General features: G+C 37.6%; 1 protein-coding gene across 4 annotated transcripts in view; it reads left to right on the forward strand.

The window, feature by feature from the left end:
• The window catches only part of Kifap3 (kinesin associated protein 3), a 137,886-nt gene that overhangs the window by 51,049 nt on the left and 60,014 nt on the right, over positions 1 to 26,823 (forward strand). For all 4 annotated transcript variants that reach the window (XM_075988446.1, XM_075988444.1, XM_075988445.1 and 1 more), the window contains exons 11-13: positions 16,536 to 16,636; positions 24,110 to 24,218; positions 25,474 to 25,586. In XM_075988446.1, the coding sequence (XP_075844561.1) occupies positions 16,536 to 16,636; positions 24,110 to 24,218; positions 25,474 to 25,586 (323 nt within the window). The remainder of the gene's footprint in view (positions 1 to 16,535; positions 16,637 to 24,109; positions 24,219 to 25,473; positions 25,587 to 26,823) is intronic.

Here is a 26,823-nt window from a genome sequence, read left to right on the forward strand (position 1 = left end):
AGCACTCCACAACACATGCTATGATCATTCCAGAGAGCACTCCCCCACACATGCTATGTTCATTCCAGAGAGCACTCCACCACACATGCTATGTTCCTTCCAGAGAGCACTCCACCACACATGCTATGATCATTCCAGAGAGCACTCCACCACACATGCTATGTGCCTTCCAGAGAGCACTCCCCCACACATGCTATGATCCTTCCAGAGAGCACTCCACCCAATGATGTATTTGCCTCCCAAGAGTCCCACCCTGAAACATCTGTACCCTGAAGGTCAGGTTTCAGTGTCTGCGGTGTGAGGGATATAGTCTTTCATTTTGTAACAAGTCTCTTAAAGTCAATTATGACTATATTTTCTGAAACATTTTCTTTCGCGTACTATTAAAGCAGTAATGTTGTAATTGAAAGTGTGAACTGAAAGACCGTGATCAGGAGCTGTTAGCAGAGTTTTAGGGCCAGAGCCCTGGCTCTCAAGACTTGCCTGGCTGACCTGTGGGTGATTGGGGAGACCAGTGAGAGGATACAGTCAGTGCAGTGCACTGGGAAGAGTGAGATGAAGTTCAGTGACCCACGGCAGGGGAGGGGAAAACATAGACATTAATAAGTTGTCTTGGGCAAGCTGTTGTCTTGTTGGTCATTGTCTCGTTTCTGTCCTGTGAGGTGACTCGGAAAGTCCTCATGGGAGTACAGTGGTTTCCACAGGGTGATTTCTTTTGCTCTCCAGGGTTGAGGTGGGATTTCACACTATCATAAATAATTGTTCTCGTTTGCATGGTAGTCTGGTAGCTGCCAGTTATTCGAGGGTGCTTTGGGATTCTTATGCTATCATAAAGGTGCTCACTGACCCTCTTGTTCCTATAATCCCAGGAAACATTGTCTTTAGGCTTCTTACCCAGCTTTTAGTTACCCTGTGGGCTGAGTTAGAAGTTAGTATGTTTTAGCAAAAGCAGTTTCATGGTGCTGGCTATGCTGTATATGCTTAGATATCATTATCTTTTATTCAAGTGTACAGTTCTGAAGATAATTTCTAGTACAAGGCTATAAATATTATTAGTATACTCAAGAGTTTTCACTTTCTGAATGACTTCAAGATGTTGTGTATTTTCATTTAATATAGTTTTCTTACCCCTCTGCTTGGCCATCATGTCTCATTGCTTTCGTACCAGGAGCATGTGGATAGCAGCAATCTCCCTCTCATATAATGATGTGTTATTTCTAATCTCCCAAGACTTTGGAAACTGACCACTGAACTTATTTGAATTGTATATTTTTAAATGAATTCCAAATTAATTCCTCAGGGGTTTCCATTCTGGTAATAATGCTCTGATGCTTTCTGCATGGACTTGTAACATTTTGAAATGAACAAACCTGCTTCCCTTATTGTCCCTCTCTGCTTTGTTCATAAAGATTGCATTTCACATATACTTGATTTTCTGATATTACGTTTGTTATCATATTGGTTTATGTGTAGAAAATTGAATCTTCAGTTCCTAATTTAATAAACTAACCTTCCCAGGGGAATCTTTAGTGATATATTTAACATGTTTGATGTTTGGCCATAAAGCTATGTAAAAAGTATAGGAAGAAAGTGTTAGCTGGGCAGTGGTAGCATACATCTTTAATCCCAAGACTCAGGAGACAGAGGCAGGTGGATCTCTGTGTGTGAGTTAGATGCCAGCCTAGTCTACAGTTCAGTACAGCTGGGGTTACATAGAGAAACCCTGTCTCAAAAACAAAAAAGATAGTGTTACAAAAGCTGTGGTTTGAAAAGGTACTTTAGACTCAGAGTAAGCTGTATTTAACATTGCTGCAATCCAGTGCCCAAATGAATATATGATATGCATACAAGCATTTGTTTATACCTGCATGTATATGTATGAAATACATTTCATTTGGTGTATGTAATTTAACATTTACAAAGCAATATATATCTCCTCTGTGTGCAGTATATACTTGACTTTATTTTTACATAATAATTATTTTGAACTCATTAATTTTATGCTCACTGATTGATGTAATGTTCAGCCCCAAAACATGTTTAACCAGGGGAAGTAATTAGACTTGTTCTCCTCTAGACTTCAGAAATTGTCACTGTTTCTGATCTTTCCCTAGGTTTCTTTTATTTTCAAATAATTTTAACGTGTTGGGCTTTTTATAAACTAAGTTATTTTAGGTTATGTTTTGGCATGTCCTAAGAGTGATTTCCATGAACTTGAAATAGAAAGAAAATGGAAAAACCTTGTTTTGACACTTTCATGGGGCCATGCTTGTAGTGGAAGTTTCCAGAAGTGATTTTTATGCTGTTTAAGTAAAAAATATTATCAATTTTAAGTCCATTTTCTTTTTATTATTTGAGGGCTCCATAATTTAAGCTTCTTCATTTTGTTAATAATAGATTTAACTACAGTACAATGAATATGAGTCTTAGAGCCCTGCTCACACCGCGCTGTTTCCTGGGTGTGTGACTCGTGCACTGCAACCCCAGCGGTTGTGAGATTGGCCTTAAAGGCTGCACACTTTTTAGTGTAGGTGAGAAATGAAGTGAAATAACACAAACACTTAAAATGTTATATAGTTTGAATAATTATTAAAGGTAAAGGAGAAATTGTGTTAGACCTCAGCTCTTTTAGTATGTGTGTCTCTGAGAAAATCAAAAATTAAATAGAATCAAAAGTTATTTTAATATTACTTTATCATATAAATTATTTTGTTTAGCAATTTTAAAGTTAATTTTTTTTCTTTTTTTCTTTTTCTCTCTTTTCTTGCTTTTCCTTTTTAATATCAAAGACACATAAAAGAATTGATAAGGAATGTTAAAAACAATTATTAGATTTTTTTTTCTGTCTTTGCTGAAATTGGTTTGTTTGAATAGTTTCGTCCTGTTCCTAATTGTGGAGAAAAGAAGGCATTAATTCTTAAATTGTTACAAAATTTTGTTTGGCTCTATAGTAAACCTTGTATATAAATAAGATCCCTTTGTCTTCCTTTTCTTAGCTACTATAAGATTTACTGATGTTTCATAAGGACCCTTTGTTTATTCCTGCTCAGCCAGTTAGCAGCCTTCGTGTTCTGTGGTCCCTACATACTCTGAGCAGAGCTCCTGGGTCTGCTCACTTGGCCGTCTTGGAGGGTAGATTTCATGCTGCTCTTTCAGTGAGTGGGATTATATGCAAACTGAGTGACTTAGAAAGCTTGGCTTTACTTGCATGATGTTTTCTGGCTTTGAGTAGTGTTAACTTTCTAAAAGTGCTTAAAGATTTTTTTGTTTTTGGCTCACGTAAGAATCTGTCAAAACTCCTTAAGACATTTTCATTGATGTGTCTCTAGAGTGCTTCCTTCTGTCAGAGTATTCAAGCTTTGGAGGTGACATGGAAATTCCTGTCACAGTCCATTCATTCATCAGTGCTTTGGGGAACACTGCTTAAGGTTTTACTGATGTACCAGGCGAACGTTTGCTGAGATTCTCTGTAACTTTTGCATAGGAGTTCTGTAAGTTAAAGACTGATATGTCAGATTAGCACAGAAACAAGCCCAGATTCCCGACTAAATTTGACTATTTGAAGAGGCTAGCTGATCATGACATTGGTTTTTGTGAAAAAGCAAGGCCACCTCCTGATACAGCATCAGAAGTGTGCATTTCATAATAATAGTAATAACCACACCTTGGCAGAGTGCACTGTTCTGTAAAGTTAAGCTTTATTGGTGCTTTGGCATACCTTTGAAATTGAGCAGTGTTCTAACATCAGTTTTTAAAATGTTAACTTCATTTCCAAACGAAGTTAAATTCAAGTTTAATACAAGTCTCATCTTAAACATGTGTATCTTTGCATTTGAGAAAATAAATAAACCTGCCACCTGTTAACTTAATTTTAGTTTCACACATGTGCCCCGGAGTGAGAAGAGTGGCCCTGTTTTGCATTTTGCACATCTCTTTAGATTCATTCAGCCTCATCACACACAGCTAACTCTAATATTTCCCTCAGACTCTTCTCTGGTATCATACATTATTTAAATCAGCTTTAAACCTATAAAAATGAAAAATTAAAAACTTTTCGAATGAAGTAGGAAAGTACTGCATTAGAGGTTTCATTAGAATGATGTGATTTTGAGTCCTTCTAACGGAGTCTTGTGACGACCACACTGGGAAACTGGTACTCTGGAGCTTGGCTTTCCAGCCGTCACTGCTCATGTCATGCTCGTGATCCTGTAGAGTCATGCACGAGTTTCAGATTAGCAGTTCAAATCTTACTAAAAAGACATTTTTGAGTTTTGCCAGAATATACTTTCTGGGTTTTTATGTATGTGGGTTTTCTTAGATTTTGATGGGTTTGTTATTACATTTATTTATTTGCTTATTTATTCTTTTATGTCCCCATATTCTTACTAATAATCTTATATTTGTATGTAGGTAAGGCCACAAACCCTCTCATTTTGACCCAGACATTTTACATTTAGACATTGTTAGATCACCTGCCTTATTATCTATTCATGTTTTCCCAATTTATTTGGTGTGCTTGGAATTGAAAGAGACAGGTGATCCTAAGCACAGTAAATTCTGGATGACTAACATACTATTAGGTGAGAATTCTACTCCTCCACCTCGTCATCAACAATCCCATCCTGAGCACATGTCTGGAGTGAAAGGGACAGGACATGGCAGGGGACTCACTGGCTGGCTCATCCATGAGATTGGGAAAGGCAGATGCAGGAAGCTGGTTGTACCTCACTCCTCCTGTCCCTCCCCGCTTTTCTCCTCCTACAGCCTCCACCCCCCCCAACACAGGCTCCTAGACTATTGGATAGCATTTCTGCAATGGCCCCTCCTGGAATTGTCACCATTTGTTTTCCAGGATACGGCTGGTACCTTTAAGGCTTTTCCTGCGACCTAGGTTCCCAGTCAAGTTCGTTCTCCTGCTTCCGCCTCTTCTCCCAGTCTGTACACATTCTACACATTAGAATGTGTCTCAGTTCTTACCCTGGACTTTATTTTCTAGCTGTTTTATTAATGGTAACTTGTCCATTCCATCTAAATACCCTGCCTCTTAGGATGACCCTGAAAATTAGTAAAGTAATATATGGTACCAGCCTCCTCTCTGATGTCTTGACTCCTATTGTCATAATTTATAAGTTTTGTTAGCACTAAAGGCTTACTGAGTTCAGAATTAAGTTCATGATCTCTACCCACCCTGTAAATAAAACTCGGTATTTCCAATCTTTTTTCATTTCGGCAAATGTTACTTCATCTTTCTAGTTAAATATGACCAAACTGGGGCATTTGTCCTTGAGTCATTTATTTTCTCCCTCTCTGCATCCAAACTGACTACTCTCTTTTCAGAATAGAACCACTACGACCCTGGTCCCAGACACAACACTCTCTCCTGGTTTAACATAATAATAACATTCTCACTGGTCCTTGTGTTTCCTCTCTTGTCCTATAGTCTGTTAACACAGCATGCAGAGTGATCCTGTTGACCAAGTTAAAATCTTCTCTACTCAGAACCCACCACTGGGGACTGGAGAGAGGCAGGGCTCATAAGACCATCTGTTGCTCTTGCAAGGGACTGAAGTTCAGTTCTCTGCACCCTCATAGTGGCTTACAACTGTTTGTAATTCCAGTTCCAAGAAACTAAGCACACTTTTCTGACCTCCACAAGTGTCAGACACACATGGTGCACATACATAAAAGCAGGCAAAACACTCACACACATAAAACAAGAAATAGAAATCTAAAAAAGAAATTAAACAGAAACCTCCAATAACTGTAGTAAGAGCGGCAGGCTGTGTCCCGCCACCCGGCTAGCTTTACCCGAAATAATTACATGGAAACTGTATTCTTTTAAACACTGCCTGACCCATTAGTTTCAGTTTCTTATTGGCTAGCTCTTACATATCGATCTAACCCATTTCTATTAATCTGTGTAGCCCACGAGCTGGCTTACCAGGAATGATCTTAACCTGCGTCTGTCTGGAGTGGGAGAATCATGGCGACTCCTTGACTCAGCTTCTTTCTCCCAGCATTCTGTTCTGTTTACTCCGCCTACCTAAGGGTTGGCCTATCAAGTGGGTCTAGGCAGTTGCTTTATTAATAAGAAATCACTCCCACATCATTTCCCCTTTTTCTGTTTAGACAAAAAAGAAAGGCTTTAACTTTAACATAGTAAAATTACATATAGCAAAACAGTTATTATGCAAGAATTACAATTACAATATTTATATCTATTTTATCCTTTATCATAACTAAGGAAAACTATGATTATCTATTCATTCTTCAACTCCATCAAAGACTCCAGAAGGCTATAATATTACCTAAGTAAACAAGAAATAAGAAAACTCTAGAAATGACAGAGACATCTCGCTCCCTGTACAGTCACCCAAAGTTCTTTTGTACCATTGGGGCATCCATCTTCGGCCCACAGGCCCATAGTATCCAGCAGACATTTTCATCAAGCAGGAAATTCCAAAGACAGTTCAGTCACTTTCTGCTATATCCTGCAGAATGTCTCGCAGACTCTTTCATGAATCAGGAACCCCGAAAGACCATCTCACCTTTAGGCAAGTTCAGCAGTCCTCTCTCTGCGGGTTCTTTGTGTCCAATTTATGCATCAGTCCAGGCAAGAGCAGTTTCTTGCCCAAATGGCTATCAAACTCCATAACGATCCTCTTCGATGCCCATCTTCCTCTCGAAGTAGATTGGTGCCGCCAGGAGCAGACATGTCTCATTGTCATGAAAAACCCTAAGTTATTTAAATATTTTAAATGCCATATTCTGCAGCCTTTGAAAGATATGAAGAATGTCTATCTAACTGAAATGTATCTCTATATATCTAGAAAATCTAACTAACATGACTACAAGCTTGACTATTGCTGATGATTACCCATTAACCTATATTTCTTAATTATACATTATACTTTTAAAATGAACTACACAATCACAATACCTTAATCAAGAGCAGAAATACATATACATATAGCAAAATTGACCTTAAAATCCATACCAATGCAAATTATTCATACCTATATCATTTCCCCCTTTAAATGTAAAAGAACATTCATAAACAATATTTTGGGAACATGGGCGCAGTTTTTTCTCTCCAAACTGCTTCCTGCTGAATGGGGGCGCTGTTAATCAGATCATTTAGGGTGTAACCTGTGTGCCAGGTTTATCTCAGTTAGCAGTTGAGTGAAGTAATTTTTTGAGGGTGTTCACAGCAACTTTTCGGGAGGTCGTGGTCTATCATACCAAATTGGGATAGATGCAATCCACAGGGTCTGGTCCTCTGTGAAAACAAAAGAAGACCCGCTCCAAAGCATCATATCCTTAGACCCAAATTTTGAAATCGTAATACCCTTATGATATCCGTTCTGGTTCCATTTGGCAGTCCATATAATGAAATGTCTGTCTGTACTTAGCTCCTTTACAGTCAAAAATTTTAAAGAAAACACAATGTACATAATCCAGACTCTCTGTGAATTTTCTATTTTTATGTGGCTTATTTTTTTATTTCTTTTAATCTATAACTATCTGTACTCTGTCTCTTTAAAGACTTTACCTTTTTTTTTAAACCATCAACTTTATTCTCTATATTCTTTTTCTTCTCTCAAGCCTACGTACATTCATCCAACAGTGTGGTCTTTTATGTCTGAATCTGTTTTATTGTGAATCTGTAACATTTTTTTAGTATCCAGGAGCATTTCTTAAAATGTTAAGCAGTTCTTAAAAACTTAAGTTGTACCATGTACAGGTAATACGGTACCACCTGTGTCCTGCCCACTCGAAACCTTAACTGTGCTGTTATTACAGTAATTACGGTAGTTCCTGCTGACCAGCACAGTTCAGCATGGAGCAGTTGCTCCTGCCTCAGATCCATTTGGTGCCCCTGAGCTGAGCACAGTTCCAGGCACACAGCAAGTCCACATTGGCACTGCAGTCAGCAGTTTAACTCTGAGACTGAGCTTGCAGCACAGAAACTCTTTTCATCCAAGTTACAGCCAAATCTGACACGCAGAGCACTGCACAGTCTGAAAACACGCCATGCCCTTCCGCCTGCCTAAGCCTGATTCTGCCATCTGCCCAGGTGCAGGTGGGGAGCCGGGAACGCTGAGCCATCAGCATGGTCTCAGAGCACTCTCCTCCGATCCCAAGCGGGAACACAAACATCCAGTCCCATAAAAGCCATTGAAATGCTTTAAAGCCAGAGTTTGCACTGGCAGCACAATCCTAGGAAGCCACACTTTAAAATGACGCAGCTTTTTTTCTGCTGCTGTTGCTGAATCAGGAAATCTCTCTACAGCATACCACCAACAAACAGCAAAAATCTGTGTGAAATTCTCTCTCCCTTATTTTTAAGCCTTCTCAGGTTTTTAAGTGGATTTAGTCCATCACGTCTGGGCGCCACTCTGTTGAAATAGGAGCAGCGGGGCTGTGTCCCTGGCACCCGGCCGCCCGCACGGCTAGCTTTACCCGAAATAATTACATGGAAACTGTATTCTTTTAAACACTGCCTGACCCATTAGTTTCAGTTTCTTATTGGCTAGCTCTTACATATCGATCTAACCCATTTCTATTAATCTGTGTAGCCCACGAGCTGGCTTACCAGGAATGATCTTAACCTGCGTCTGTCTGGAGTGGGAGAATCATGGCGACTCCTTGACTCAGCTTCTTTCTCCCAGCATTCTGTTCTGTTTACTCCGCCTACCTAAGGGTTGGCCTATCAAGTGGGTCTAGGCAGTTTCTTTATTAATAAGAAATCACTCCCACATCAAATAACTTTACACATCTCAAAGCGTCAGAGCCCGTTAAATGTCCTCCGAGATGTTTGTGTTGAATATTGTCTCCTCACTTCTTCTGTTGCATCCCCTAGTGTTTTCTTTCTCCCTTCTGCTGATGCCTCATCAACTTCCTTGGCTGTTGCTCGAACACAACAAGAAGCATTCTTCCTTTACTGCTTCTTGGTCCTTTTACCTGAAATGTCAGTTCCTACTATTTTTGCATGGCCTATTGTCTTGTCTCTGTCATGCTTCAGTGTCTGGTTAATTTTAATGACATTTTTAAACTTTGAAGCCTGCTGTCACTTTGCTCTTGGTTTATTTTTCTCTGTCTTTCTTAGATATTTTATATAATGATCATGTGTTTTCTTGCTGTACTACTAACCACAATTACCACCACCACTACCCATCATGGCTCCGATACTGTCAGTTTCATGAAAATAAAGTTGTATTACTTTTCCTCACTTCTGTGTTCCCAGGGACTAGAACATAGGCTGTCGGTATTTGGTGTGTAGTTAGGTGGGTAAATGGATGAAAGAAACACCCATCAAGAGACATGCACTCACTTTCCCTTTGCCCTCTATTGACTGAGTGATACTGGGTCAATCAGTTGATCTTCGCTCAACCTTTTGTCTTATTTAGAAAATGGAAAGCAAAGTAGGACCTATCCCAAAAGCTTGTTCAGAGTATCTGGTGTGAGAATTGCTTTCTATTAATTCGGTAACTAGAAAGCCTCACACATGTTCATTGTGATAAAGATGAAGAAAGAGAATGGGATACTAATAGCACAGTGAGATATGGTAGAACCAAAACCATTTTCCATCATCTGCCTTCTTTAGTTATCATTAGGATAGTACCTTGATTTCACTCACATAACTTCTATTAATGAGTTGTTATTCATTAGGACAGGAGTTATATTCCAAGTGTGGTCCACTGAACAATTTAATCTATTTATTAGTCTTTTAATCTATTACCGGTCTCTAATGAGTAAGCCCAGAAATTGAAACTACATATCCAACAGTTTGACTAAATAAAATATTGTGGCCTAAATGTAGTAACAATATTTTACATTTATTTTGTATTGTATATCTTTTAAATTTTTTTCTTTTTTATTATATTTTACTCAAATATTGGTTTCTAACACATTGGAAAGAAAATAAAATCATGGCTCAACCCCCACAGGTAACTCGCTCTCATCTTCTCTTTTTAACTCTCATTGGTTTTTTGAGATAGGGTGTTTGGGAGTTTTTTTGTTTTGTTTTGTTTTTTGTCTTTCAAGACTGGGTTTCTCTAGCTTCTTTAAAGTAAAAATCATTTTTATTTCCAAATTGTATAATCTTTTATTTGAAAAATCCTATATTAATCACCAAAACTATAACTCACAAATGAATTCATCAAAGTTTCAATATTCTGTACACATAAGTACATAAAATTTTGTCCAGTGTCTAAGTAATGCAGCTTTGGAGCCTGTTCTGGAACTTGTCCTGTAGACCAGGCTGGCCTTGAATTCACAGAGATCCCTCTGAGACAGCGTTTCTTTGTGTAGTGTTGGTTGTCCTGGAACTAGCTCTGTAGACCAGGCCAGCCTCAAACTTACAGAGTTCCACCTGCCTCTGCCTCTTCAGTGCTAGTATTAAAGGCGTGCACCACCTGCCTGGGTAGCAAAATGTTCTTTAAAAGAACTCAAAAGTGGGGCAGGGGTTAAGAGCACATACTGTTCTTGCAAAGTCCCAAGTTTCATTCCTAGTCCCATGTCAGGTGGCTCACATATCTCATAACACCAGCTCCCAGGGATCAGATGCCTCGGGCTCTGGGGCACCTGCACTTTTGTGTCTATAACCCCACAGAAACACAGAGACACATAGTTAAAAATAAATATAAGAATAATTATTTAGAAGTTACAGTGCTTAACTAATGCCCGGGATAGCCATTAACTCATTTATAAGCAAAAATTACAATGTTTTTTTTAAAAGTGAAGAATTTGATTCACATTTTATATTATTTGAGACTAGCATTTACTAAGCATTTTCACATATTTATGAGCCTATAGGTAAGTTAACTTAAAAAAATTACCTCAAACATTTTCTCATTTAATCATCAGGGCTGCACTGATGATTAAAAGCATAGATAGCTTTTAATCTATTTTACATACATATGTATGTTTTGTCTCTGTGTCTTCTTTTCTTCTTTCCTCCCTCCCTTCCCTTCTTCCTTTGTTAAGATCGGGTCTTGCTTTCTGCCTAGACTTGGCCTCCTACCACAGACCTCTAGTTGTTGCATTACAGGCACCCAGAAAAATGACTGTTTTTGTCCTTCTCTTTTTCTTCAAAATTTAAGTCTTGAATCAAATTTCTATCTGCACAAACCTTGGTTTTTCAAAGTTTAAAGTGTAACTAGGTAGTTATTTGGTTGGTTTGTGCATGAACTAACTTTATTGGGTCCTAGGTTCCAAAGCTTCTGTTGAGCCTACTGCACAGTTTCAGTGAGAGTGGTGTCGGATGTAGTCTTCATGGACAGACATTATTAGGAGTCTTAACTGATACAGTGGTTCTCGCTCTATGAGCAGACTCAAACCTGGGTTTGAGGGTGATAGCACTGCCTGGTTTATTTTTCCTGGATTGTGTTTAATGTTCTGGGATTCACAGCATTTTCTTGGTTTATAGAAAAATTTCATCAGAATGAAGGGAGTTAATCCAGGTCAAGAGTTAAGTGATAGATATTTGACTATTCTAGTTTACACAATCCTGATTCCCATTATTGTTGGAGATCACCAGAAGGTACTTTTATGGTGTAAACATTGACCACATAGACACTAAAAGTTATTTTTTATGTCCATTCTCTCACATATATGCCTTAAAGAAAGCTGGCAAAGTTATCTTCCAACCATCTTTGACGTTCTCTCACCAGGTTGTGTGTGTGTGTATGCTGTGTGTGTTGGTAAATTAATTTTTAATTTGCCAACAACTTCATAAATGAATGAATGAAACTTGTCTATTTTGAGAAAGAGCACCAGTGCCTTGGGAGTGGCCTTTTAGGCTTATTAAAAACTGGAAATGGTCAGATTAATGTTTTTCCAACCTAGTTATTTGAGACTAGTTTGCTTTTATGATATTTTTCTTTAAGAAAATTAAAGGCAATTTAGAAAGAAAAAAAGAGTAACTTAGTTTTGCCTTATTATTATTACCAAACTGTTAGGGAATTTCACACATCTGTTTCAGAACCTAGCTCCTCATAGACTACTGCATTGTTCAATTTTAATAGGCCTCATTTATCCTGTAAATAAACCTATATTTTCTTACCTGATCAAGTGAGCAACCAATAGGGGTCAGATGTGGCAAACACTTTAACAAAAAGCACATGTCCCCTTCAGGCTGAAGTAGAACCATATCACGATGCTTGAAGTTATTAATGGCAGTAAAATTTATGCTTCCTCCTGTTTTCCCAATTAAATCGAGGAGCCTTTTTTCCTAAGATTCTTCTATCACCAGCTGGTTCTAATACTGTGTGTGTGTGAATATTGCCTGGGGTGTCTCCATCCTACATGGTGAAATTTGGCCAAAGCACATTAAGTGGGTAGTGTGGACTCTGAGCTGGAAATCAGTCCTTGTTAAGGGCTTTATTTTGGTCTATGTCATTTGTATCTGAAGTCGGCCATATTGTAAGGTTTATTACAAACAAGTTGCTATAGTATTCTTGGGGCACAATAAAAATTTATAAACAAGGCAATGAACTTATTGAAGACCTGTTGAAAATAACTAGTTGAACATATTTTAAAAATGAAAATTTATCAGTTTTGAATATTAGAGTACTTGAAACAGTCATTAATGTATAATTAAATTAGTGTTTAGTTTAATGATAGATTTTCAGTTTTGCTTCTCATTGTGATAAGTAACTGAATACAGCAGTTTGACCACAAAACTCTTGCTGGGCTTTCATACTGATCATTGGACCATAGAGATGTTTTTGCTTTTCCCACTTAACTCGTTTTAAAATTATTGTGTTGTTTCTGTTCAAGCCCTTATATATCTGCTGTCAATAAGTCTATTGTAAAATAAAGGAGCAGCCAGTAGAGTTGCAGTCTTAAAAATTAGTTTGTCCAAATTTCAAGTTAAACCAAATATACTTAATCTTTATATGTTTACTATAATAAATTAAGAGTAAATTATATGGAAATATAAAGATGTGACTCATTGGTAAAGTGCTTATCTAGCATACCTGAGGTCCTAGGTTCTATCCGTAATACCAGAAAATAATTTTGCATGATAATCTTAAATGTATTTTAGTATATTTTGATATAGAAGATAATTGTATTCAATAATTGCTGCAGATAATTTCTGAGAGGTTGTTAGTCTGTGACATTTACTTTATACTATATTGTTAATAGGCATTAAGAGCCCTTCTGCTGTATTAATCTTAGACAGTTTCAGCATGCTATATTCATAGGGCATTTTCAGGATAAAATGTCACCTAATGCTGTGCTGTGTGTGCTTCTGTTCCTATTTTTCTTTGCTTGGAGTGTTCTGCTTTGAACAAAGATGACATGGGTATAGAAGGGAATGAGAGTCTGGCTAATAACATGGCTCATAATGTGTATTCTCACTCTCTTCTGTGGTGTAAAACTGGGTCTGTCACAAGCGCAGACATTTGGGTTTGTATTCTAATGTTCAAAGCTCACATTTCTGCCTGAGTGATCTGTGAGTGGAAAATCTCCAGTGTCTTACAAGATTAGTGACTGAGTAGTGTTTCTACTGATCACTTCAGCAATATATAAATGAAGACATTTTAAAACGCAAAACTGATCAGCATGTGTTTTTCTCTTTAGTTGGCAGAAAATCAATTGTGAGCGTGGCCCAGAAAACTTATTTTCTTCTGACTTCAGCTGCTCCAGCTGAGCTACAGCTGTAAATTTCTTTAAAAAGAAGGTGGGGGGGGGGGCAATACTTCTTATAAACTTTTGACTATACTTTGTAAGTGCAGCAATTCCCACAAAACCAGTTACTGGAGTTAATGACCTGTTTGTTGAGGTATTAACACTGTTCAGCTAGGAGTGAACAGTTTGGGGGAGACTGGCTGCTCAAATACTAAGATAACTCAGTAATTCATTCAAAGAATGACCCAGCTAGTTAACAGTGAATTTCTGAGGAAATCCAATCAAAGTGCCTATACCCTCTGCATTTAATAGCCAGTGAGCTCGTCATGATTCATGTTTATAGCCATAAATACCATAGGAATCATAATACCTGGGCTATCTTTTTCAAGCCCACTCTTATTACTTGAACAGATTTGGCTAATTCACATCCAGTTATTAAGATATACTTCTCAAAGTATTCCATCTGTCCTCTGCTGTGCTCAAAATTCACAGAGCCCTGAGCATCACACCAACATACCAATAGCTAGAAGCCTGTTTTTGCTTGTGATGCCATTAGGGAAAATTGATATAAATAACTCTTAAAGGATTGTCTGTTTGGAAGACCTGCCATATGTATAGAAGGGCTGTACCGGGTTAGGTGGAGTTTACATCTCAAGAATCCTGATGAGAAAATTATACCATCTGGCCCATGTTTCTTGTAGAAAATAACTGGAAAACCAAGAGATGGTTGCCTTTACAGAGTATGAGAGTTCCCCTGGTGTCTAGTTTAAAAGATGTTGTAATTGCTCAGTCCCTTGGGCTAGGATACCTGCCTTCGGAGGAAACAGGATTTAAAATGGGTCTACTTTGCACATATATACCATAAAACCCATGTAAACATTTTCTGTGGCAGGTAAGCATTATTAAATGCCAAAATATAAAATACAATTCTTAAAATCTACGAATTATAGATTGCTGTGGTCTCAAATTGCTGGAATCAGAAATGCCTGCTTTTATATTATTTGAAATAATGTCATAAATTTTACACCATAATTCTCTCCAAATATAATTCATGCTCTCAAATAAATAATAGTTATAAATACTATGTTTTGTATAGCCATTGGATTACTGGCCCCCATCTTAAGATTTTAAATACTACTTCCTCCTCCATTACTGTTTCCTAACTGTACCTTTAAGATGTTGTTCTTTATTCACACCACTCGTCTTTCAAGGTCTTCAACTCTTCCCACTTTCCAATAAGAGATCTGAAATTTACCTTAAAACAGTCCAAACTAGCTGGTGTGGTAGCGTGTGCCTTTAATCCCAGCACTGGGAAAGAGGGGCAGGTGGATCTCTGTGACATGACAGCCTGGACATCCTTGGCTACAAAAACAAACCCTGTCTGAAAACAGCAACACAAATTGCACTCTCTCCTTCAGTCAGATTTCAACTTCTTATAATGTTATAAAGAAAAAATAAATATTTCAGGTATAAAAAACTTTTCTTTCCCACATACATTCTGTTCTAAGCAGTTGAATTATTAATTCATAGTCTTATTCAAGGTAAAAATATTTACTTGTCTTTTCATATTTAAAGCACGTAATATATATTAATCTGGTTTTGGAGTTATTTTTCTTGCTGGTATAAATTGTTTGGACATAACTAGAAATTGGACTGGGGCTTGTACACATGCTAATCAGGCATTCTACCAAGGGACTACACTTTCGGGCCTACTTTTTTTTTAATGTTTGTTTGTTTAAATTGAACAAGGTCTTACTAAATTTTCAGGCTGGCCTTGAATTCACTATGTAGGCCAGGAATTGAATATGTGATCTTCCTGCCATGGCCTCCTGGAAGAGTTGGAAATAGTATGACCCTTGTCACAGTTGCTAAAAAACAACCAATTTTACAAGATATGTTTTCTCAATTTAAAAGAATGTTACTTGAGAAATAACTTTATTTGATCATCTAATAGTGTTTAAAGTTCTTGGCACCTGATAATACCTTATGTGGTAAAAATTTTCCTCCCTAGGATATAAAAATGTTTAAAACTGTTATAACTGGCAAGAGATTTTGAAGGCAGACAGGCCTGTTTTAAATCTCTGCCCAACTTTTCCAATGCTATATGATCAGTATCTACTTTCTCTAAGCTTGAGGTTCCTCATGTGACGGATGATAAGGTCAACTGAAGACTATTCTGAAGGAAGGTTCAGTGCTGGGCCATCTGTCTAAAGTATGGCTCTTTTGCATGCTAAAAGCTTAATGCGTGATTACTGTTAGTCACTATTGCTATCATTACCTTGTTATACATGCGAATCTTGGAATCAGACTAAGTCACTTATGCATGCTGGGCAAGCTTTCTACACTGAGTGAAATCCCTAGCCCAGAATATTATTACCTCAGAACTCCAGGGACATTCCCCAGACTGTAATGAATTTGTGATCTTAGCAGTTCGTGATTAAACTGGTGTTATTCTACTTGTTTCAGCAATTCACTGATGATCCAGGCTTTAATACTTAGAACTCAAATATACTTGTTTACAGTATCTTTTACCTAGTGACTGCAAATCAACCGAATTAATCTTGTATTTTTATTCATTTGTAAGAGAGAGGAGACTAATGACCCAATCTGTTTTATACTAGGCTACTGAGGACAGTAAATTTCTAGAAATTGAATTATTTTTCCCAAAATTATATCATGTAAAATGGACATCTGTCTTTATACTGCCCAGTTAATATAAGTGTGATTAAATATCCAGATTTGAAATAAGGATCTCCAAATTTTTCCGGATCAAGGTTATATAAATATTTGATTTAGCAGTTTAAAAGTATTTTATATATAACTTTACTAACTTGAGTATGGTATATATACATATATGGCATCTTTCATTATAACCATGATATTTTTTTTGTGATTAGGCAATGAAAACTACAAACAAATAGCAATGTGTGTGCTTTACCATATAAGCATGGATGACCGCTTTAAATCAATGTTTGCATATACTGACTGCATACCACAGGTAAGAGGCTTAAGTGAGAAAGGCATTTAAGAAATACACTCATCCCTAAATTGGACATCTGTATTGAATCCCCACTCCTCAAGGCTCAAGGATCATTGTGGAAACGGGGGGGGGGGGGTGAGAAGACTAGTAGTCAGAAGCAGTGGATGACTTTGGGGAAGTGTCCTGCAGGCCAAGCAAAGCAGGTGTACCTATGAACTCACAGCTATGACAGTATATACAGCCCTGTACAATTTAAACCAGACCAGATCTCATTACAGAGAGGTAAGGTAGAGATGAAGTCCTGTCCCTAGCCAGGGATCCACTAGCAATTGATAGCTGCTGGAAGAGAGCCACTTTTTTTTTTAAATGTTGCCCCAATAGATTATATATTTCTCTGCTCTCGTATCTACCCTTCTTTTATCCCAACCTTCCCATTCCCCCAAGCTCCCCCCATCCTCCCCTTCTCACGTTTCTCACCCCATTTCCCCTTAGCCCCATGCCACCTCACCCCCAAGTGGGAGCCTAGCCTGTTTGGATGCTCACCTTCCTGGACCTGAATAGAAGTGGGAGGACCTTGGACTTTTCGCAGGGCAGGGAATCTGGACTGCTCTTCATTCTCCAGAGGGAGGGGGAATGGAGTGGGGGGGGAGTGAAGAGGGGGAGGGGAGTGCAGGGAAGGGGCGATGTGTGGGAGGAGGGGGAGGGAAATGGGAAACAGGGAGGAGGCAGAAATTTTTTTTCAACAACTAAAAAAAATAAACAAAAAAAGATTAATAAGCAAAAAGAAAATGTTGCCCCAATAGTCTACTATATTCCTCTAGAAGGTCATGCATTGAAGAACAATGAGCAGCACAGTGGAGTTGATGAATGAAAATAAAGAGAACACAAAGTTGTGTGGCTAGGGAAGGGGTGTGGGCCTGAGAGGAGTTGGGAGAAGTGGGTGGGTGCACCCCTCGCGGTCCTGACTTCCTTGCTCATGTTCTCCCTCCTTCTGCTCCTCATTTGGACCTTGGGAGCTCACAGCAATGATTGATCTTTTCACTGTGTTTGTGTGGAAAAGATTTCTAGAATAGCTAAAGAAAATTCACAAGATATATAGCTAAAATAAAAGGCTGCAAGGACACTTGAGCACAAGACTGGATCACGCTTAATACAGTCATTCTTAACTCTACTGCTGCACAACTCCTTGTTTCTCTAAGAACTGACTCAGATTTCTCTTTTTGTTATTCTGACTGTCCCTCTCTATTCACTCTCAATTGGTGGTCAGAATTTAACAATCTGTTTTCAAGGATTTTAAGGTTTTCCTTACATGTATTTAAAACCTGGTGCTCTTCCAAAGAGTCATTCCTCTTGCATTGTGGGGGTCCCTGCAAGTGTTTGCAGCAGATAGACATCCTTCCCAGAAGTCAGAGCACGTCCTTTCACTAAGACATAACCTCATGTGCTGAACTATGTCAGCACACAGCCTGTGCGGTGTGACTAAGCTGTCCACAGAGTAGCCCTGTCCAGGGGAAGTTACAGGTGATTCACTGCAGCCTAGCTCCAAGAGTTCCAGAGGTTTCTGCTTTGTAGTTTCAAAGGGAGTTCCTTCTCCTTCTTCTTCTTCAGTGTCTGACCTTTATTGACTTCAGGATATCAGTTGAAAAGCAGCCAAAAAAAAATTCTCTCAAAGAATGACTTTTTACCCAGATTTAGATTTTTTAAAATAATAGCATTAAGAGAGAAATAATACAAACCAAGAAGAGATGGAAAACTTGTTACACTGAATATTAAATTTGGAGTTATCCTACTCTTACAGAATGTATAGTCTCAAAAATAAAATATGAAACTTCAAATGACTCAAAAAGAAGAGCCCATTTAGGGTAATTTTTAGACATGGCTGTAAGTGCAGCTTAGAACTTGGTGTCTATAAAAGTTCCCCCATCCTTACCAAAACAGTCTTCTTCCATGTATACTTGACAGAGTGTTCTAATATCACACATGTCGACAATGGAATTTTTAAAACATTTGTCATCTGTATTTCATGAGCCAAATTCCCTAAACCCATTCAAGTTTTGACAATTTTTATTTTTTTAAAAAAGCAAACTATCTTTTTATATTTTACATACCAATTCCAATTCCCACTTCCTCCCCTCCTCCCTTCCTCTCTCCCTCCACCCAACTCACTATCTACTTCTCAGAGAGGGTAAGGCACATTGCTTTGAGGAAGGACCAAGGCCCTCCCTACTATATCTAGGCTAAAAAGGAATACATCCAAAGAGAATGGGTTCCAAAAAGCCAATACAACCAGCAGAGATAAATCCTGGTGCCACTGCCAGTGGCCCAGCAGTCTGCCTCAGCCATACAACTGTCACCCACATTCAGAAGGACTAGTTTGGTCCCAGGCTTATTCCTTCCCTGCCAAGTGTGTTGGTGTGCTCCAATAGGCTCCGGTAAACTGTTTCAGTGGGTGTCCCCATCATGGTCTTGATCCCTTTGCTCATATTCTCACTCCTCCATCTCTTCAACTGTACTTTGGGAGCTCAGCCCAGTGCTCCACTGCAGATCTGTGCCTCTGTTTCCATCAGTTGCTGGATGAAGGTTTTATGGTGACATTTAAGATATTCATCAGTCTACCTACAGGGCAAGGCCAGATTGCCCCTTCAACTATTGCTTAGGGTCTTAACTTGGGGTCATCCTGTGAATTCCTGGGAATTTCTTTAGTGCTAGGTTTCTTGCTAACCCCATAATGGCTCCCTCAATCAAGATATCTCTTTCCTTACTCTCCATCTCTGTCCTTCCCCCTTCTCCACCATCCTGTTCCCTCAAGATCTCCTCCCCCCTCTTTTTCTCCTCCTTCCTCCCCTTCCACCCTCTCTTCCTTCCCCCACCCCCATGCTCCCAGTTTTGTCAGGAAATCATAAAATTTTGACAGTTTTCAAGGTTTTTAAATAAATATTCTCTTCTTTTATCTTTCTGAAATGTTGATTGTTAAAGGAATATGAAATTATATTATATTGGAACTTTTAGTTATTTTAATAAAACAAAGTAGTAGTCTAGAATATACTTAAGTACATTTAAGGCCTATAAATTTTATTTCACACTGTCCGGTTTGGGCATACTTAGATAAAAGCTTACATGCTTTTGCTGTCAACCATTGTTCATTGCAAAATAAAAGAATAATAGAAAGGAAAACAAAAGTTAAATGAAAATAGAATATACCCTTCAGAAATTAGAAATGTGCTCCTGTCCAGGGCAGCATTTGTGTTTCCAGTGGACTTTACACTTTCTGAGGGCAGCACACCAATTGACCTGTGTATTAGAGAAAGCCCTATCATAGTGGCAGTGTCCACAGGTCAATGGGAGTTTTGTTCTTTTTGAATTACTGATATTATTTTTTCATTAGATATTAAAAATAAAGATCTTGGTGTATTACACTTGAATTTTTCAGAGAAGACAATAGTAAACCTGAAGGCAGAAATGCAGTGGCTCAGCAGTGACTCACATCTATTTTAGTGATCAGAGAGAACATAAGATGATATGTATGTGCTGTCTAGATTACTAATAAAAGTATGGCTTGTAAAATGTGAGTCTTTCTCATCATTTCTGACTCATTCATAGTGCAGTATTGTACAGTGTTTTACAGGATAGATCTGTGATTAGGTTAGAGTTCACATTCTGAAAATATTAAATGTCCAGAATAGGTGGGTGTGCATGCAACGTTACTCATAATCCCACCCGGTATTGCATCACTTTTCTTCCTTTGTACTTTATTGCCTGTAGTTATTCAATGTGTTCTCATTTTCTTTCCCTATTTGTTATTATTCATCAAAATTTGAGTTCAGGTCATCTTTTTTTATGTATGATCTTAATGGGCTCAGTGGGTGGATTGTTTCAGGTAAGCATATTTGGATAACCAGGAGTTAATGGTTGTAGTCTAATAATTGTTAAAAGTACACATTAACAGTTCATTGTTATTTAGACCTCTGAGCTGCATGTTTTGTTTAAATAGGTGCAAATGCCATCCAGATGCTTATAAAAGTATTTATTGGTAATAGAATGGCCAATCAAAGTACATGGTTAGGTAGTGATGTCATGGTGTTATTTAATATTTTGCCCTAGAACAGCATGCAAGAGTCGTCAGAGTGGTCCACATGTTTTCCACCACAGTTGTCCTGTTTGGCCCCACTTTGATCTGCATGCTTCTTTTTAGCTGAACGCTGGCAAACGTCCTTTCTGACAGCACTCTCTGCTCTTGCTGCCATTATCTGCTGAGTTCAGAAACCAGAGCATCACTTCAAACAAGAGAGCTAGGGAGTAGCCAGTCAGAAGAGATTCCTGCGGCATGCACAGTTCTGGCATAATCATTCAAAGATGTTTGAGTAGAGGGGGTGGGGGTGGAGGTGTATGAGAATACAGAGAGCTGTGGGGGTTGGCCTCTGGTCACTGGTAAATAAGTGAAGTCAGGTGCCAGAGAGTCTAGACACAGTGATTTCAGTCTTGGGTCTTTGGTATCTGATACTCAATATGGGACTTGTCTGATTGAACACTATTGCTTCTTCATTGCACAGGCTGAAGACCTTTTAGTGCTTTCCTGTTAGATTAGTAAAAGATGAAAACAGACAGTTAAAACAGAACAAATCTAGTTTTAATATTTCCTAGTTGTCAGTAATTACCCTTGTGTTTGAAGTACCATGGGTAGCAATCAAATTAAAGACAACCGCACTGTGGCTCTTGGAGTTTGAATTAAGCTGGTTTTAGACTTGAGTGCTTTAAAATGGAAGTGTTCTCATTATGATGAAGCAATGATTTTCTATAAGGATACATTTCACTCATACTTAAATTTTCTCTCAGTTTTGCAGATGGGATAATAAATTTTTCAAACCAGATGTTATTTTAAAAACACATCTGATTGTTTCTACAAGAGATTTAGCAAGGAAATTATTTTTTTAATCCATAGCTTCTAAATATGTCATCTGTAACCTTGTTTTTCAAGGGTAATTTTTATACTTCAGGGCTAATTTGAAATAAATATTTATTACAATATTATACCTTCTTAAAGCATTGCTTCAATGTAATAGATTTTCATTATAAAAAGTTTTATATTAGTAAAAGTTCTAAAGGAAGATAGCAGTAACAGATTTTGAATTATATTATGAAAATGTAGTCATGTTAATTAGTGGATAATCGCCTGCATTTTTGCTAATTTGTTTATTTTTTAATTGGCTGACAGAAGATCTGTTAAATACATATCCAGTAAATTAAGATAATTTTATTTTTGGCTTAGAGTCTCTTTATAGTACAACATTACTACGTGTTAATGATCTTTTACTCAGAGATTCATTAGTGACACATTTGTGGTTTGTGACCTGCCCTCTGGGGAGGACATGATACATGCCAGAATTATATAGTTTCTGCATATAAATTACCACCATGTTATTAGAGTTGTGCATGACAATTGGAATAGAATAGTGCTTTTCATTAATTTTGTTCTCAAGCTATTGGTTGCTCACAAGAAAAGTTTATTGATTTTGACTGTCTTGACTGTACGTCCTTTTTATAGATATCTGGAGCTAACACAGAAAGTAATTAAAACCATAGCTTTCAGGCCAGATTCTAAAAGAAAAACTTATTCACTTTACTATATACAAAATAAGAATTAAAAAAAAAAAACGAGGCCATGAATTTGAGAGAGTATTATGGTGGGGGGTGGAGTACATGGAAAGAATTAGAGGAAGGGAAGGAAATGGTGGAAATAATGCAATTATAATCTCAAAAAATAAAAATATAATAGAAATAGTATAAACCTTATTAATGAAAATATGTGATTCTGAAAGGTATTTTCCTAAAATATAACATGGAAATATTTAGGTTATATGTCTTAGAATGTTTCAAATGTTTTATCTTTATCATATCTATCTTATAAAGCTTATATGTTCATATCTTTATCTCTTATAAGCAGTTTTGACTTACCAAAAATATCTTTACTTAATATGTAACTAATTTAGATTGTTGATTTCCCCAAGAAGAGTGTTTTCTGAATTGTGTAGGTCTGCTCACTTATACCTACTGACATGGAGCTGGGGAGATAGCCCAGTCGTAAAATGTCTTCCACACACTCAGAAAGTCCCAACTTTCATTCCCAGCAACCATATTTGAACAAAGAAAAAACCTGGAGTGATGGTCCAAGCTCTAGGGAGGCTGTGGGGAAATGCTGATCAGCCAGACGAGGCCACTTGTGAGTTCCAGGTTCCAATAGGAGACGAGATGGGCAGCACCTGGAGAAGGAGCCACAAGGTTGTCATGTGACCTCCATGCACCTGCACACACACACACAAAGAAACACGTGCTTATATACATAATGACTAAATCACTATTGGCATACATAGCTTGTCTCTTCTGACCTGACTTCTGTTGGTTACTTCTCAAGCCCTCTCTTCATATCTGTCTATCTGATTTTCTTTTTTCATTTTCTATCGATGGACAAGTTTCAGTATGTAGTCTGCAGCTCTAGAAATCAGCCATATGTAGCAGTTTCTAATAGACATCCAATAAACACATAAGCTTAGGCCTTGATCATAGCTTCTAGCCTGTAGTTAGACGCATTGGCAGCTTAAACACCACCAGTGTCAAACCCGAAGTACTTTTTTTCCCTTTTTAGATTCCAACATTTTCACTAGATGTTGGCAACACCATCCCTAACATTCTCAATGCAGGATCCCAGGATTCATCTTTGGTTCCTTTCCTCCATTAGCCCCACTATCTAGTCAGTTATTAAGTCCCACTTTGATTCTCTTCTCTAAATACATATCTAATCAGTTCTTTTATTTCTACCCCAATTGCACAACATAGCTGGCACAGGTAGCTATCATTTTAGTTGAGTTTTCCCTCTGCATATATGGTTTTTTACTCACTTATTTATTTTTGTGTAATCTTTCTTTGTAAATTTAAATAAAATGTGATTCTAATCTCTGTGTGTTACAAAACAGTTTGTCATGATTTATACTTTATTTCCTGACTCTTGTCCTCAGAAACGTTAAGTAATTTTGGTGTGTCTTTAGGATGAAGCCCAGAGTCCTTAACGTGTTACAGGAGCTGCAGGATCTAGCTCTAGCCTTCTCAGCCCCTTTTTCATCAGCCGTGCCTGGCTTCCTTCAGTTCTTCAGAACAGTTGTGCTCCTTGCTATTTTGTCACGTTTATATGGGCTGTTTTCTTCATTTGAACTGCCCAGCTTCCAGGCAATATTTTTAGTTCCTTAATGTGCTGAGGTGTTGCTTGATGTTTCCTAGCATTCTCTACACTCCTTGGAAAATCCTATTTACTACTGGCCATTTAGTTATTTGTTACGACCTATTTACTCATTGTGGCTATTTAACAGTTAAAGCTTTCCAATTTGTAATGAAATGTAGATTACCTTATTTCCAATGTATAATTTAAGAGAATACTTAATACTTCTACTTCTGGGCCTTGTTTTGGTGTTTTGAATAATATATAACTTTGTTTCTTGCTAGTTAATGAAGATGCTCTTTGAATGTTCAGATGAACGGATTGACTTGGAGCTGATTTCTTTCTGCATTAATCTTGCTGCTAACAAGAGAAATGTCCAGCTCATCTGTGAAGGTCAGTGCACAGAGCTTCACAGGTAGCCTTTTAAACATATGGTAACTTACATATAATGAGAAATAGATAATAAAAGGAAGAAAGAATACAATGTAAACATATGCTTCTAAGTTTCTTCAGTATGCTTATACTTCTTATGGGTCTCATAGGATATCCTTTTCTGATGGATATGCTCCTTGGTAATATTTAGTACACAAATCAGTTTGCATTTATTTTAAAGGTAATGAACTATAAGAATATGAGGATATTGTTTCTATAGTATCCTGATAAAATGACTTACTCTACTCAGGATGTTTCAATGTCTACTGGCCATCAGTTTTTACTTATGATGAGTACATGTTCATTATAAAAAATACAAATGAGCAAGCACAAAAACCTTAAATCTTTATTCTTATCACGCAGAAACTAATATAATCAATTTTTGTATAATGCTTTTATAAAATTTTTAATAAAGTGATTTTTCTCTCTATACCTTATAAAATGGTCTTATAAAAATAATATTTTGACTATCATTCTATATGATAAAATGCTTTTATAAAAGTGGGCTAACAAGAGGGCTTGGTAGATAAAGGAGCTTGACACACAAACCTTTTGACCTAAGTTCAATCCATATAAGATCTGACTACTCAAACCTCTTACCTCCACATTCATGCCATAACACACACAAGCATGCAAACATCATGTTCACACATACACAAAAACAATATTAGCAAACATTTTAAAACTCAAAGCATAAGTGAGCTATGATTTTGTCATTTTCTACTCTTTTGCATAGTTATCGTGTTGCCCTTCTTTTCGAGCATAACAGTGCTGTAGAAACTATCCTTTCTCTAACTCTACATTTCCAGTTTTATATTTTTAGAAGTCCTAGAAGTATAATATTTTTCAAAAGTGTTTTTATTTGTGGAACATAATCCAAAGCCAAGAAATCATATACTATATGAGCCTATTTTGATAAAGCTCTAGATCATAAAGCTCAACTGTGTCTAAAAAGATAAATAAGAGAAGTAAAAGAAGGGGTGAAGGAAAATAGTTGTGTGGGAAGATAAATTTGAAAGGCAGGGCACGGGAATGAACAAGAATATTCTATGCATAGTTTGTATGGTGAGTGTTTGGGTTACACAGCACATGTATTTGTCTGATTAAGATTGTACACTTAAGGATCCCACATTGTATTAGATGTACCCCAAACAAAAGCCATTTAAGCTTAATGTCACCTCAGTGTGGTCCAGAAATTTCCATTTTTCTGTTTTAGGAAACGGGCTAAAGATGCTCATGAAAAGAGCGTTGAAGCTCAAGGACCCCCTGCTGATGAAGATGATCAGAAATGTCTCCCAACACGATGGACCCACCAAAAGTTTGTTCATCGTGAGTAGCTTCCAGCTTAAAACCTTGAGACCCCAGTCCTAAGTTGCAGCATTTGGGGAGACAGCACTTCCTGGGTTCTCTTCAAACATTTACTCAGGACTCAAGCCACCTCTGCGCTTGGGAGAACCTTTATGAGCTTAACTTAATGACACTAATGAGTAAAATTCTCAAAAGATTAAATGAAGAAAAGATTCAGAACTGGTATCCACAAAAGAGAACAAGAGGCATCTCTCTTTCTGAGTCTCACTTCCCTCAGTCTACAGTGTTTGCAAGGAAAAAAAAAAAGGAGACAGGAGTAAGGTAATGACAGGAGTGGATATAGTCAGAATTGTTATATCTGTGCATAACTGTGTTATAACAAAGCCCATTAATGTGAACAGTTAAAAACAGTGATTTAACCTAATTAAATTACTCTCTGACAACCTGAGTTTAATCCCAAAACCCATATACTGGAAAGAACCGACTCCTTAAGTTGGTGTCTGACCTCCATGCATATGCAGTCATCTGCACATGTATGCATGCATACATACATATATATTTCCATATTAATATTTTGCATGAGTTTGGTACATTTTCTCCTTCAAGTTGTCCTCTAACTTCCATATGATACAACACACATACACACCACAAATGTAAGCAATAAAAGATAAAAAAATATGGGACAAAAACAAACAAAAATTCTTTAGCTTCAAAAAGTAGTTGGAGCCCCTGGTTTGCTGTCCTCTGCTTTGATGGACGTACAGTGCAAAGGCCCAGCATGGCAGACACATGTGCATTGCCAAGGGTGCTTCATGTTACTATGTCACTGTTTCCCCAGAGTTCTGAAGGAGAAAGCTAATGAGCAAAATAGTAAAGAACCCAAGGTCTGACACAGATGCTTGGGCAAGTCTTTTAACCTCCATGAACCTCACTGTCTCTCCTGTGGACTACAGAAAGAGCCCTGTTCTCAAGGAGCCATGATAATAATGAAGTGTTGAGAAACTCCTGCTGTAACTGAGTGCTGAGACAAATTAGCTGTCATGATTACTTTACTTAAAATCCATTCCAGAGTTAAAGCTTTATTCACGTGCCTATTATAGAACACACATCATCAATTTGTAAATACTTCAAAAAGATGAAACAAACAAAAAAGAAAAGACAAAGGAGGTAATTCAGATATCCCTAGTGCCTAAATTCTCTGATCATGAACTAGCCCAAAATAGGGAATTTGGACCCAGAGATTTTCAGAACAATGCAG

This window comes from Microtus pennsylvanicus, chromosome 10, assembly GCF_037038515.1.
Source record: "Microtus pennsylvanicus isolate mMicPen1 chromosome 10, mMicPen1.hap1, whole genome shotgun sequence".
Lineage (NCBI taxonomy): Eukaryota > Metazoa > Chordata > Mammalia > Rodentia > Cricetidae > Microtus > Microtus pennsylvanicus.